General features: G+C 35.6%; 1 protein-coding gene across 2 annotated transcripts in view; it reads right to left on the bottom strand.

The window, feature by feature from the left end:
* The window catches only part of LAMA2 (laminin subunit alpha 2), a 795,715-nt gene that overhangs the window by 143,698 nt on the left and 636,690 nt on the right, over window positions 1-15,327 (bottom strand). For both annotated transcript variants that reach the window (XM_072637652.1, XM_072637653.1), the window contains exon 35: window positions 5,875-5,986. In XM_072637652.1, coding sequence (XP_072493753.1) covers window positions 5,875-5,986 — 112 coding nt within the window. The remainder of the gene's footprint in view (window positions 1-5,874; window positions 5,987-15,327) is intronic.

Genomic DNA, 15,327 nt, shown 5'->3' with positions numbered 1-15,327 from the left:
CTTATCCGATTATTTGCCAAGTTCTACAAATCCTACCTCTGCAGTATCTCTGGCACTTTCCCCCTCCCTCTCTCTTCCCAGTGCTGCCATCTTTTCATGGCTCTTCATTGTTACTTGATTCAACTATTCTAATAATCTCCAAATGACATTTGTGATATCACTAATCCCATTCCTCTGATCCATGGATCAGTCTTCCAAATATGCCTGCCAAATGAATCTTCCTTATGCATCAATATGGTTATTACACTATTTTGCTCAATTATTTTCAATATTTCCCTATTGTTTACTAAATCCAACTCCTTTGCCTGGCACGCAACCTCCTCCACATTCTGATTCTAATCTATATTTTGTTTTGTCTTACTAAGAAATCCCTCCACCTGCTTGATATTTGAGCTAAGCTAGACTTCTCTTTGGAAAAGACCCTGATGTTGAGAAAGATTGAAGGCAAAAAGAAAAAAAGGATGGCAGTGGATGAGACAGACAGTATCATGGAAAAAACAGACGTGAACTTGGACAGACTTTGAGAGAGAGTGAACTTCGACAGACTTTGAGAGAGAGTGGAGGTTAGAAGGGCTTAGTGTGCGAAAGTTGGACATGACTGAATGACTGCACAACAACAGATTGTTTTCTGTCTTAAAAACCTGTCGCTGCCCTTTCTTAACAGTGGCTTTGCTCATGTTCCTCGTGATATTTGGTATATCCTCTTTCATTTTTTTTGTTTTGTTTTGTTTTTGCCTATTTAATTGCTACCTATCCCTGAAAGCCCCAAATACCACCTCTTCTGAGGAGTTTTCCATAATTCATTCAGTTGATAGATCCTTTTTCTCTCTTAGGCCTCACATACCACTTTTTTAACAAATGCAATTTTCTGGTTTATGTGTCTAATTCCTCTTCTAAACAATAAGCTTCATGAAGGCAAGGAATATACTTTTTTCTAAACTTTATATTTCCCTTAACATCTAGCACAGTCCTCTGCTCATTGTAGGTTTTTTAATAAAAGTGTAATGAATTAAAGACAGAGAGGGAAAGAGAAAATTAAAAAATATGGCAGTAATGTCTATGAGGCAAATTTTGGAATCAATGTGGTTCTGAGAACAAGTGATATATAAACAATTGGAAGAAATCCCTAGTGTGGGGACAGATCAGCTTTAGGAGAATTTTTGTTGTATTAAGAAAGGCATATTGATGGATGAGCTCTAATTTTTCACTGCTTAAAAGCTTGGGAGCGGGAGTTCATATAAATTTCAGCTGAAGAAGAATATATCATCCAGTCCCTCTTAAAATGAACATGTTATTGGCATTATTTTATCACATGTGAATGCTTTCTCTATTACACAGCACTCAAAAGAACTGTAAAATGAATGAGTAGCTCTTATATTTTCATAATAAAAAAAAAGTCCAACTTTTATGCCATGAGAAATAGATTGAGTGACCTAAATGTGCTCTTAGAAACTACCCTGGAGTCTTTTGGTAGTGAATGCATTTTTGCTTTTCTACACAGATGAATGTTTGTAATTCTAACGCTGCAAGACTAAGCACTTCATGAACTCATCAAGAGTCATGAAAAATCAGAGATTATGAAATTATACTCAGATGAGAGTGCCTTAGATCCTTGAAGCAGATTGGCTGCAAAAAACTCATGCCTTCAGGGGCATGCAGGCTAAATTGTGAATTTCCACAATTAAAAACACATGTTCACACACATACATACACACACAAACCCCATGTTACAAATGACCTACAGGAGAACTTTCAGCTCTCAAAGTAATTTGCTGCCTTTTCTGAATCTTCACTCTGCTTGTGTTAATTAATTGTCATTATTGTCATCAATGGAAAGGAAAATCGGCACAGATAGGTCATACACTTTGCTTAAAGGTCACTGGTGGACAATTTTTACTATCAGGTCCTGGAGTGCAGTTTCAGATAATCATCCTCATAGAGGGTTTGGGTCAGTTCAGCCATGTTTTTCTTATTGTTTTAGGCCATGAAAGGGCATTTCTTGATATTTTGACCACTTTCTATATTACTTAACCTACCAATGGCTGCTTTGTTTAAAATTTTCATGCAAATGTTGTTAGGTCAGCTAGGTGGTGCAGGGGATAAAGTGCTGGGCCTGGCAGACTCATCTTCTTGAATTTAAATCTGGCTTCAGACACTTAACTAGCTGTATGACCCTAGGTAAGTCACTTCACTCTGCTTGCTTCAGTTTCCCTATTTGTAAAATGAGTTAGAGAAGGAAATGGCAGACCACTCCAGTATCTCTGCCATGGAAACCCCAAATGAGGTCACAAAGAGGACATGACTGAAACACCTGGACAGCAGCAGCAAACAACAAAAATATTGTTTATGTTGTGCCTTCTACAACTTTAGGGCAGGTCTAGGTGACTCACAGGGAGACGGGGGAAGGGAAGGGACTGGAAGGATAACGGGTGGAGTGGAAACCAGGGATAGTTGGTTTTTACTCAGAGGGCTTTACAGAAGTAATAAATCAGTCATTGAGCATTCATTAAACACCTGTTTTGTGCCAGCACAATGCTAAGTACTGGGGATATAAATACAGAGTTAAGGAAGTCCCTGTGATTGGGTAGCTTACATTCCATTGTGAAAGAATTTTTAGTAGCAAAAGTTTTGTGGAACATTCAAATTTTCTGTCAGTTGCTGATGGATGGTCCATGGATATGGGTATCGACATGTCTCTTGGGTATCCAGATAAAAAAGGGTGACAGCACACTCACAGCAAGGCCTAGACCAAATACTAAGAACATAGGATCATAGCATTCTAGATGTAGTGAAAGAAGAACTTCAGAGGTAATCTAGACCAACTCCTTTATTTTACACGTTCAACTGTTGAGCCGCAGTGACATTAAGTGACATGTCTCATTAGGACCAGGAATTGAAACCAGACCCTCTAACTCAGATCCAAACCAAGGGTGGTGCAGTAGATAGAGCACAGGCCCTGGAAGACTTATCTTCCTGAGTTCAAATCTAGCCTCCTGGGTGAGACACTTAATCTTGTTTGGCTCCATTTCTTCATCTGTAGAAAGAGCTGGAGAAGCAAATATCAAACCATTCCAGTACCTTTGCCAAAAAAACTCCAAATGGGGTAATGAAGAGTCAGACATGACTAAAATATGACTGAACAACAACCAAAAAACCCAATGACAATGCCATTGCCAGTTGCAGTAGATATGGAGGATTGCAAAATGAGAGAAATTGGGGAAAGAATAGAGAAATCCAAGCTCTTAAAATGTGCAAATATATATTCAGTTATGACAAATCTTTGATTAAAAATTTTGCATTGATTAATCTTTAGAATAGGCAGAGAAGTGCTAAATGTTAGGGATTTGAACAAAGAGGGAATGGCAAGTGTACTGAATAGTTCTGCCATAGATAGACTCATGTATATATAAACACAGCTGTGATGAAGATTTCCTCTGAATGATAGGATTATTGATAATAATAACTGAGATCATAATAGTACGTTAGGATCAGGATTCTAGGTTCAAATTCCACTTCCCAAACTCTCAGTGTGAGCTTGTGAAAGCCACAACCTGTCCTTACTGTAAAACAAGGAGGTTGGACTAGCTGACCTCCAAGCTCCCTTATAGTTCTAAATCTATGATACTATGATATTTAAAGGGATATTAAAGATAAAGTTATTTTACTTCCCTGCTACACTTAGCGCCTAAGTTCCTTCCTAGATCATCTCAGAGAAGTGATGATTCAGCCTGTGCTTGAAGAACCATTAATGAGGGAGAACCCATGACCTCATGAACATTTTGTTCTATTTTTTGATCAACTCTAATTGGTAAGGGTTTTCTCTGCAAATTGAATGAAAATCTTAATGACTAAATAAATACATAACAATTTGGGGAGGTGCCCTTTTTAGAACCCAAGGATCAAAGGTCTTGAGGTGGAAGGTATCTTATAGATCACATAATCAAGTCCTCCTATTTTTACAAATGAAGAAACTGAGGCTCAGAGAGGTTAAACAACTTTGTTTTGTTTTTTTTTTTATGGCCACACAGGTCGTAATGATCAGAGCCAAGATAAAAAATAGCTTAAGTGATTCCAACTCTAGTATTCTTTCCACATCTGTGAGAACTTTTGGAAAAATATTCATGTGTAATAATCATTTCATATTCCTCACGCAACTTATTTCTTTATGAATTCTCATTTCTTATGCTTTCTTTTATTTTTTCTGATTTGTGTCTTGCTGTTATTATGACAATGATGATTCTCTACCTGGGTACCTGAAAGTAGTTATGGAATCTACAGAAATACAAAAGGCAATCAATCACTTAAAACAGGCATAGATTGCCTGAAATCTTTAATGGATTCCAGGAAACATGATGTTAACTGAAACAATCTTACAGGAATAGTTTGTTTTATAGGAATACTGTTTTAAATGGACAATGGGCCCAAAAGATGCTGCAGCAGCATTCCATAGCTTCACAATGGGCTTTGTTAAAGCATATTAAGATTATTAAAAATTAATAACCTTACTAGCTAGGTAAGTAGTGCCTATCACATGTTAGGTAGGGGCTTAATAAATATTAGTTGAATTGAATAGACCCTAGGCAAGTAATTTTATTGCCCCAAGGCTCAGTTTCCTCAACCGTAAAGTGGAGATGATAATACTTGAATTACCTCTCTCAGAGCACTAATGTGAAGAAATGCTTAATAGATCTTAAAGCATGAAATAAATTGGAGCTATCATCGATAAATAAAGTATACTGGTTTGGATATAATGTTTTATGGGAAAAGTCTATAGTTATTCTTCCCTTTGAGGAAAACAGAAACATTACTATCTGGAAAAGAAAATGGTACAAAGATATAAGGTTCAGATTTTTACAGTAGGCATTCAATATTAAAGTTTACCCATTGCTTCTCCTCAGGCTCAAACTAGAATAATTCTATAATAAAGAGGTCTATAGCATCTCTCAGAGAAAACCCTGGATGATTCTTTACCCTCCAGGGCAGCCTGTCCTATTTTGTTTGGATATAGAGCATGACATAATACCAAAAATCTATGAGAAAGTATGACAACCAAGAAATGAATTTTCATTCCTAGTTGATAAAGGCATCTATTTTTTAAAAAATTAAGTCTGATTTAAAATTACTTCTCCAATTAATATTGGTATTTAAGAAGTAACTTCTGCTCAGTATTTTCTTGCCTGTCTAAAAAGTTTCACATTCTGGACATTTACCCAAAACTTGCTTCTGCTCTTCCACTTTGATTCTCAACCAGATTGGTAGATGCCAAGAGGATGAAGGGCTAGGGCAATATAACATCTTATGGTTGGGTGATACATAAAAACTCTAAGCAACAGATGCTCATTAAGAATCAGTACTAATGTACTTTAAAAGTCATTTTGAAGAATAAAAATGTTGTTTGAATATACCAAGTGGAATGAGAAAATTACTCTTTTTTTTTTTTTTTTTACAGAATTAGAGTCTTTTTAATTGCCTTGCAAATAAACTGGAGCAAAGCATAAGGTGGCCATTAGCTATTTAACTGTAATAGTCTTTCCTCAAGAATTAGAACATTCCTAAAGGAATACCTTCAATTTTTTGTTTTCTGTGCTCATAATTACCAATTCACTGGCTATTGTTCTTAGCTGGACTCTGGATTGTAGGCAGTCTGCTGGTATTTTTCCTGAATTTTTTAATTAAAAATATTCAAAGAACACAGACCTTTAAATCCTAATCTGTCATCTAATCCTAGTGAAATTTCACTTCTTCAGCCAACCATTTATTGAATACTTTCTATGCACAAGACACAAGGCTGTTCATACTCAAGTCAATGCATGTGCACAGAGACTTGTGCACTCTCTTTTTGGAGGAGTCACTAAAATGTGCTGCTTCAAATACCTTCTGCATCCTGGACAATTTCCTTAACAATTTCTCCCAGCATCTTTGCTCTCATGTTGGTTCGCTCAGCATCCTGCCCAGTCTGCTCACCATCTGCTGTCACCTTGGTAGCCTAATGATCCAAACACAGGAAAAACATAATTAATGGATATGATAAAGTTCCAGCAGGATATGCTCGTTCTGGCTACATTTACTTTCAAATGTTACTTTGGGCCAAAGGCAATCGATAAATTATTGATCAGATGTACTGGAAATGACACCCTTTGCTCAAATATACAATTAAACTTTATTACTTCTTATACTAAATGGAAACCAGAGGGCTGTAATCGACATTTTAAAAATTCGTGTAGTGCTGGGCATCCTATAAGCAGAGAGAATAAAATCCTTTTTTGTAATATTTTAAGCCAATGTTAGCAGCAGTTCTTAAAGAATTCTTTAGTCACCACGTACTATATGTAACTTTGCCATCTTTTGATTTAGTAATGAGAAATATAGAGAGAACAATCTAGTTTCTTGAGATATTGGTGAGACAGAGATAGCCAATCTCAATGGATATAATAGATAAGCTTGTATAGATAAATTTTAATCAATACATTAATTAAACAAAGGAGGCAAAATTTAAAAAAAAGGAAAATTATGCTTTCAGCTGCTAAGAAGGAAATGCTTATTATGTGGCACATTAGCAAGATCATTAAGATTGACTAAGAGGCTATAAATGACTGGTAACTTCTTCTGAAAAACATTATAACTTGAGATGAACATCAATCACAGGACCATACGGAATCCTATCCAAAAAATGATGAAAATCTTATCTTGCCTTTGTTTTCAAATTTAAAATGTTTTTAATAATAATGCTATAAAAATAGCATTTATATAGTACTTCAAGATTTATGAAGTGCTTAAAATATTATCTCATTTTATCAATGTGATATATTTAAGATATTCATATAAAATCATTACCCAGTAAAGTAAAATACTATGTCTATATTTAACTTAGTGATAGTTCCTGAAAAGGGTATTTTTGGGTTTTATGACACTATGAAATATGTTTGGATTTCATTTTTTTCTCTTTTCCTTTTTTCTCTTTTTAAAAATGATTTTTCTTTACCTACACATACACACACACATACACACACAGCTTGGCATTTATATGAATGTAAATGTATTTCCACTGAACTTTCACAAAAAATTGGGAAAAAAACCCACAATAAATGAATAGAAAAAAATAACAAAGTGACTCAGTGAAGTCCTGATTCAGGTCCATATTGGCACCAGAGGAACTGAATCCCATTTTTGCTCAGAGAAACTAAATTATTCTTGTACATAAGAGGATTTTAAATAGATCTAGTCAGTGCAATGTTAGGTAAAGGCTCCTATATGAATTATATTCTACTTACAGGTTTCTTAGGGGACTTAAGCAGTCTAATTTATTAGCAGTGATAAAGTTCTTTGAGGTCTTTGGATAACAATTGGTATATTAACTCTAAATATTATCATGCCATTTCTCCAACTGTATATGAAAATATCACAATTCAAAGGATGAAGACTACGAAATTCTTTGAACTTTTTATACTCCTTTAGAGTTAACGGCTATAACTACAATAATTTTAATGGTGTCAGTAAAGTCTTTTTAAAATGTTTCAGGTTCACTGCTCATATTATTATCTTGGAATTATATTCAACACTTAAAGGAGTTACTCTTTGCAGAATCAGATGATGTCTAATTCCCTTAAGTTCCTAAATTCCTGAGTAAATTTTAGACTCCCTGGCCTAACATTCAAGACCAGGTACTCTATACTCCGGTCAGTCTAGATAACCTGTCACCCTCTATATTTGACATGTACTTTCCCACCTAGGTGCTTTTGCTTTCACTGTTCCCTTTGCCAGAAATACCCTTCTTATATTCCTCCTGTTGAATGTCTAGCAGTCCTTTAAACCATAGCTCCAAGACTACTTGACTCAGAAAGACTTCTCTCATTTTTCCTAGCAAGTAATAAATAACCTTCATACTTGTGCCTCCTTGAGCCACTTTTCATGAATTACTTTGTATTATAGTCATTTATGTACAGGTCATCTTACCCAATGAGAACAGAGACAATTTAGCATCAAATACTAATAAATACTTGTTGAATTTGCATTTGAATCTGTTACTTAGATACTTCCTTGGGTGATTTTAGATTGCTTTTTGTTTAAACTTGATTTTTTTCTTTACGTTTTTCATGTGGGTGACTCTGGCAGATAAAAGGCTTTAAAAGCATTTTGTAATAGTCATAACTTTAATTCCTAATGTTCTTATGTTTCCAACTTCAGAGGGTAATTTTTAAGAAGCTTCCTAGTGCCCCAGGCAACTCTCTAGCCTTTTTTCTTTCGTGGACAGCTTTGACCTATGGATCCCTTCTCAGAGTAATGTTAAAATTATAAGATAAAATACATAAGATTACAAAGGAAAACAATTATATCCAAATCCAGATCATATATGTATACACACACACACACACATTATACATATATATTATATAAACTAGTGGATGGTAAATACCAGAGCAGTTTTAAATTGACATTAATAAAGGGTGTTTCATCATTTAAAATTCTCTAGAGTAATGAACTCATAAGTCTAGTTCACATTTATTTTGAATCATAATGTAGGGGTAGACTCCTCCAAGGAGACTGAATATGTTCTGGGCTTAGTCGAGATTCCAGACATTCTTGCCTTTTATTCTGGAGGGGGAAGAGAATAGGGAGCAACAGAAGCCTGCTCTGACTTGGTGCCATGGAAATATTCTAGCTCTTCTTTGAGGAGGTTGGTCTTGTAAACAATATCTATCCCTTATTTGGTTAAGAATTCTTCTGCTAGATGTCCATCAATTGGGGAATAACTGAATAAGTTGTGGTGCATAATTGTGATAGAATACTAAAGTGCAATAAGAAATAACAAGCAGGATGCTTTAAGAAAAACCTGGAAAGATTTACATGAAATGATGCAAAATGAAGTGAGCAGAACCAGGACAATATTGTACACAGTAATAGTAATATTGAATGATGATCAACTGTGAATGACTTGGTTATTCTAGCAATACAATAATTTAAACAATTTTGAAGGACTTATAATGAAAAAGTACTGTCCAGCTCCAGAGAAAGAACTGATAAAGTCTGAATGCAGATTGAAGCATGCTTTTTAAAAATTTTCTTTTTCTTTTTCTGCATGTTTCTTTCACCACATTACTAACATAGAAATATGTTATGCATGATTACACATGTAGGACCTGTATCAATCAAATTGCTTGCCTTTTCATTGAGTGGGGAGGACAGGGAGGGAAAGAGAATTTGGAACTGAAAATTTAAAAAAAAGTTGAAATTTATTTTTATATATAATTGGAAAATTTTTTTTTGAAAATAAAAAAAGAATTATTTTCCTATTGACACGTACTAAAGATACCACAATAATCTAAGTGAGCACTTGGTAAATTTATTCATTCATTCAAGGAGAATGTACTGTACAGAATCCAAATGGAAGAGGGACTCCCTACAGGTGCTAAAGTCCTCTCAATATTCTGGTTTGGTGATAACATTATGCTGATTACAGCAAACTGCAGAATATGATAAAAACTCCAAAATGCAATTCATGACCTCTCAAAAGAGATAGAAATAACAATGCACACAGGAGAAATGAAACAAATGAAGATTCCCTCTTATGTAAGGGTGTGTGTGTGTGTGTGTGTGTGTGTGTGTGTGTGTGTGTGTGAGAGAGAGAGAGAGAGAGAGAGAGAGAGAGAGAGAGAGAGAGAGAGAGAGAGAGAAAGAGAGAGAGTCTACCTATCTCTTTCTTAGATAGTACTGCAGATGGACAATGAATTAGGCCTAGTATTGATTATAAAAAGTGTTGTGTAGACTCCATTTGGAAAATTATGCATTATTTTCAATAATCTTAAATTATTTCTGATGAAAAGTCTCACATATATATATCTTTATTAATAGTCTTCTAAAGATACTCTTTAAGCTGTAAATCATGAAATATCATGACCTCTAAAGAGTCTATTTTATGGGAAATCCTAATTAGCAACTGTAACTTGCCAATGAGGTGGACACAAATAAGGCCCAACACGTTATCAATGAATGCATGCAGTAATGTAAAAGACATCGTGATATCTCATTATCATCATGATACTGATCCATCAAAGAAGTATCAATGAGTGTTTGTATGTTAAGCATATGTCCTAAGCAGTGGGGATACAGAGAAAAAAAAAATACAGTCCCTGCTCTCAAGTTATTCATAGCCTAATGGAGGAGACAACCCAAATAACTATGTGCTAACATAAGATGAATAATAATGATAAAACACTTAGTATGTGCCAAGCACTGTGCTAAGCTTTGCTATTTGTCTCTTATTTGATCTGCACTGCAACTCTGGGAGGTAAGTGCTATTATTATTGCCGTTTTACAGATGAGAATGCTAAGGCTCAGAGTTCAAGTGACTTGCCCAGGGTTGCACAGTACCGAATGTCTGAGGCTAAATTTGAACTCTTGCCCCCAGGCCCAATGGCACCTGTGTCACCCAATCCCCTGTATCACTGACCTAGCTACCATATATGATAAATTAGAGATAATATTAACAGAAAAACATTAAGATTCAGGAGGGCTAGGAAAGGCTTCTTGTACTGGTTGGGGTTTTAGCTGAGACTTGAAAGAAGGATGGAAGGAATGGATAAAACCTGTGTGTTGTGTGTTTGGGGTGGGGGGGGAGGGGAAAGAAAAACAACTCCTCAGAAATAGTAACCTTAGAGGTCAAAGCCTAGAGGATTGTGTAAGTAAAGATAGATTCTGAGTTTGATTCCATCTCTAAAGGAAGACTCTAGGATTTTAGGCCTCCCTACCCACCTAAACATTCCAATCTGACGAGATTAAACAGCAGGGAAACACCCCTACCCTGAATATATCAATGTTCCTCCGAAGCTAAGTGATTCTCCCCATTCTTACTCCTCCCAAACACCTGGTGTCCTGTACCTCCCTACTCAATCTCCTAAAAGAGGAAAGGGATTGAGAAGTTTCAGCTGATAGAATCCTTTTTGCCCTAAAGCTGTGTGAATTATATGTGTTTCTCCTCTGTTCTGCAGAGTGGCTAGCCACCTGGCCACTGCTCATCAGTTGATGCTAACTAAACCTTCTGCCCTTGCTTTTCGTTTCATTGACACCAAGTCAAATAGATCTAGGTGGAAAGAAATGCTCTCTTGGAGGATCTTGGGCTCTCCAGGCTGAGAAATTGCGTAAGAGGAGCCAGGAAGTAGAAATAAGGAGAGAGAGAATTCCAGGTTTGGAGGACAGTAGGTGAAGATGCCCCTGGCAGGGAATGGACTATTTGCAGAACAGCAAGGGGGCCGGTGTCACTGCTGGAATCTAAAGCACAAGAAGAATGGAAAGGTAGGAGGGGACTAAGCTATGAAGGATTTGGAATGCCAAGTAGAGGAATTCCAAATTCTATTACCTCACACTAAAGATAGCATATGGACTTTTAGAAAAATATTATACTACATCCTCCTCTCTCCAAAGGGAGTGCGGGTGGGAGGGACTACTTAAGAAGCATACCTATTGATATTTGAAACATTTTATCAACTGAGTCATAGATTTTATTAATAGATATCCAGTGGCCTTTATTGAGGGGAAGAGGAACTTGAGTTGGGGGAAAGGAGGCTAAACTAGATATTAAACCCCTCAAGGCTGGTTGGCCTCTATACTGTTACTTCTCTGTCATATTCTTGAAGTTTATAGTGCCAGAGAAATTTGAAAGAATCCACAGATCAAGAATTTTAAAGAAATAGCATATCAAAGATTAAAAGACACTTTACCAGGCAAAGTGGCATTATTAAGAATGCAAGCCCAATATAAGCTTAATTTATCATATTATTATTCACTAGGTAATAATAGTATGATTAATAATGGCCATCTAATGTAGTATTACTTTATAGCACTGGGAACCATGTGACAGTTTTGGGGAAATTGGTAATACCTTGTGGATGAGTGAATTAAAAACAACTGTCTATAAAGATGCATTATAGACATTTTGTAGTATACTGGTTAAAGTTTTTGACTACAAAGCAAATTTTACTCATTTGCTTTTCTGCTTTTAAACTGGTCCACTTATGAGCCTTGCAAAAACAAAATTGTTTTCTCATGAAGAAAAGTTTGTATGCTTCTATCAGGCCTTCCCTAATCATTGCATTCCCTTCTTACATGGTAAGTCCCTTGAAAACAGTGACTATAACAGTTTTCATCTGTGCACATCACTAAATTGTTGAATTGAACCGAATTGGGTTTGTCAAAAGGAACTACCCTACAACAAGAGAGAGAATTTCTGGAGCTGCCCTTGCTAGGTAATATAGATTGCCAGAAAGGTCTCAAAGGCACTGAGAAAACTCTCTCAGGTGCAGGAGTGTTATAATTGTACTTCTGGGAGATCACTTACTCAGGCACAAGTGAAGTCAAATCCTCTACTTTGGCCACTCTCCAAATGGAATTCTACAGCTATGTTTGGAATTGTATCCAGCTCCATAACAGTACAGTGTCATATATGATTAACATTGTACTTGACCACAAGGAAAGAAGTTATCCTTTCCCTTTATACTGCAGGATTCTCTCTATTGGCTTATAGCAATCCTTTCTTCAAAACGTGGATTGAAGAGTCAGGCTCAACAATATTCCATAATCATTTAGTGTCTTTGTTTTGAAGGCCTCGGAGTATTTTTATATTGGCTCAGCCTGGATCCATCTACCATCTTTGAGACTTGTTTTTTTCTAATAGAATGTAAACTCCTTCAGGGCAAGGACTTTCTCTCCTTAGCACTTTAAAATTGTGCTGAATAAAGGCATATTCATAATGCATAGTCATTTCTTAATCCCATTCACTTATCTCATTTTATTTCATGACTCAAAGGTAGAGAATATTTTTTTCCTCTCCACTTTTTATTTTTATACTTTAAAAAATCCATGATTTTTATTAGTATTGAGTGGATATAGCCTTTTCATTTATATAACTGTCTTGCTCCCTCATGTATTCCTGAAGGGGAAAGGAAAGAAGATAAGCTGTTGGCTAACTCCTGACTGACCGGTAATGAACCTGTTCTCATTTAGCTAAACTTATCTTTGAGTGACAGACTATTGTAGAACTCATATTGAGAAAACCATCTGGTTTTTTTTGAAACTTATTGAGCTTGCTAGAGATTTCCAGATTTTGTGTTCCACTGGCATGGACTTTGAGAACAACATGTCACTTCTGTGCAACCATATGATCTTGAAGGCAGGAACTATTTCCCCTTTGTGGCCTCTGGTCTTGGTATATAGCTTTGCACATGATAGATATTTAATAAATATTTCTTGAATTATTGGATGAGGCACTGGGATAAGACTTTATAACAGAAGGGAAAAAACATGAAGTGACTTGTGGAAAAGAATAGAGCTGTTTAAGGCAGGGCTTGAGGCAAGATCTTAAAATCATAGAATTTGTAGGATTTGACAGATAAGGAAACAGGGACCACTGAGTTGATAATAAATTGTATTAATATAGCATTTTAAGGTTTGAAAAGCCTTCACATCAGTTCTAGGTAAACAGCAAAATTATTGTCATTTTCACTTTAGAGAAGAGGAAACAGAGGCCTAGATATAATAAGTTGCCCAGGGTCATGCAGGTATCAAGTGTCTGAGTAAGGATTCAGATCTAGGTCTCTGGAAGTCTGGGTAAGTTTTTTTTTTTCCCTTATACTGCCTTTTCTTAATAAATGAATTTAATAATTAAGCCATATAGTCACACAGTTCTAGAAATATAAGTAGCATTGGAACTCAGGTCCTCTGATGCTAGACCCCAAGTTCTATTACTCCTAATCCCCAGCACTTAACTTCTATTCCAGTAATATATTAAAAAAAGGTACATTGAAAGCCATTTATTCCTGCATTTAACAGGTATTTATTAAATGTCTACGTGCAAAATACAGAGGTAAGATTTATGAAGCTCAACCAAGCGTTTTTGCAAAAGTCTGATAATTCTGTGAGTTTTTTTCTTTGCTAATACAAAAATCTTCTAAATAATTAAAGAGACTTAATCAAATACCTACACACTCCTCAGAGCAACTACAAAATCATAACAGATCATATCACCCGAGGAATGATCTTTTTGAGCCCTTTTTGGCATTATATGTAAGACTAGTGATGGGTCACCCAGGGAAAAAAGAAATACTGTGTCGCTCAGCCATAAAATCAGTCTGTGAAATTCACTGCCACTGAGGGGCAAGAAACTAATTGCAAGGCCCAAATTCCCAAATAATGAATCAGTTTCACTCATGACAGACTATCAATAATGCCACAGATAAATGCTAAATACTTAATGATAGGAGTAATTTGTCTAGTTCTGCGTGCTTGTTCCCATGTTTCATTAAATCAGCAGTCCCTTATTCATCTTCCATCAGATTCACTATTATGCTGTTCCTTTTTGCATTTGATAAATATCTTTTTATTTATTCTCATGTTTCTATGGCATCCCTTTCATTCTCTACCTTTGATTTTCTTAGTTTTATGTCCTCAACTTTTGCAGTTCTAGTATACTTCTGAATGTGATTCCTTATACAGTATCTTATCTATGCTTCTCTTACTTTTGATTATTGTTTTTAAATTAAGTTCAATCAAATAGGGCTTTTTAAAAAATTCTAAGTACATTTATATTTAGACGGCATGCATTATTACCCTTAGGCACACATTAATCTGCCTCTGAACAATATAGCTGTTCTTTCCTTATTTTATATGACATAGCTCCTCTCATGGATTTTGCAGTCTGCACATAAATTTTCTTGGTTGGAAACCGCTAGTGTCTTTGTTTTTCTGTCTTCCTTTTCAAAGGAAAAAACACAGATTCTAATTACAGCAGAGTTCTTAACAATTGAATAGACAACATTCCTGTGGTGATTTCCATTTCTGCTTTTCAGAATTTGCTGTTCAAACTAATCTTCAGTTTTAATAACTTGAATCTATCCCAGTAATCACTTTAACATGTGAACCATTCTATATATCCAAGTCTGGTAATGAAGTTCTTTTAGACAAAGTACTAGGAAATACCACAGAATTTCCACCTTAGAGACGAGGAAACAGGTTCCAAAACCCTAGGAGATACTAGAGGAGAATGATGCCTGGCCCTCCTAGGAGATAATGAGGCCACTCCCTTTACAAATTACTTTAAAAGTATTTTTTGAGTTCAAAGTTGCAAGTTATGCCCTATGTAAGCATAGCATGTGAATTGTTTTCATTCAACAATGAAAGACAAAGTAAATACAGCTAACTCTTTAGTCCTACAAATAATAAATCATATTAATGTAATACTCTAAGTTTTAAAAGCATTTTCTTGTCATCGGTCCCAAGATAAGTACTCTGATCTTTACATAAGGAAACTGAGGCTCAGAGAGATAAGTTGCTAAGAGC

This window comes from Notamacropus eugenii, chromosome 2 (genome assembly GCF_028372415.1).
Source record: "Notamacropus eugenii isolate mMacEug1 chromosome 2, mMacEug1.pri_v2, whole genome shotgun sequence".
Lineage (NCBI taxonomy): Eukaryota > Metazoa > Chordata > Mammalia > Diprotodontia > Macropodidae > Notamacropus > Notamacropus eugenii.
The sequence above is the reverse complement of the archived record's forward strand: the minus strand, read 5'-3'. Positions and strand labels throughout refer to the sequence as shown.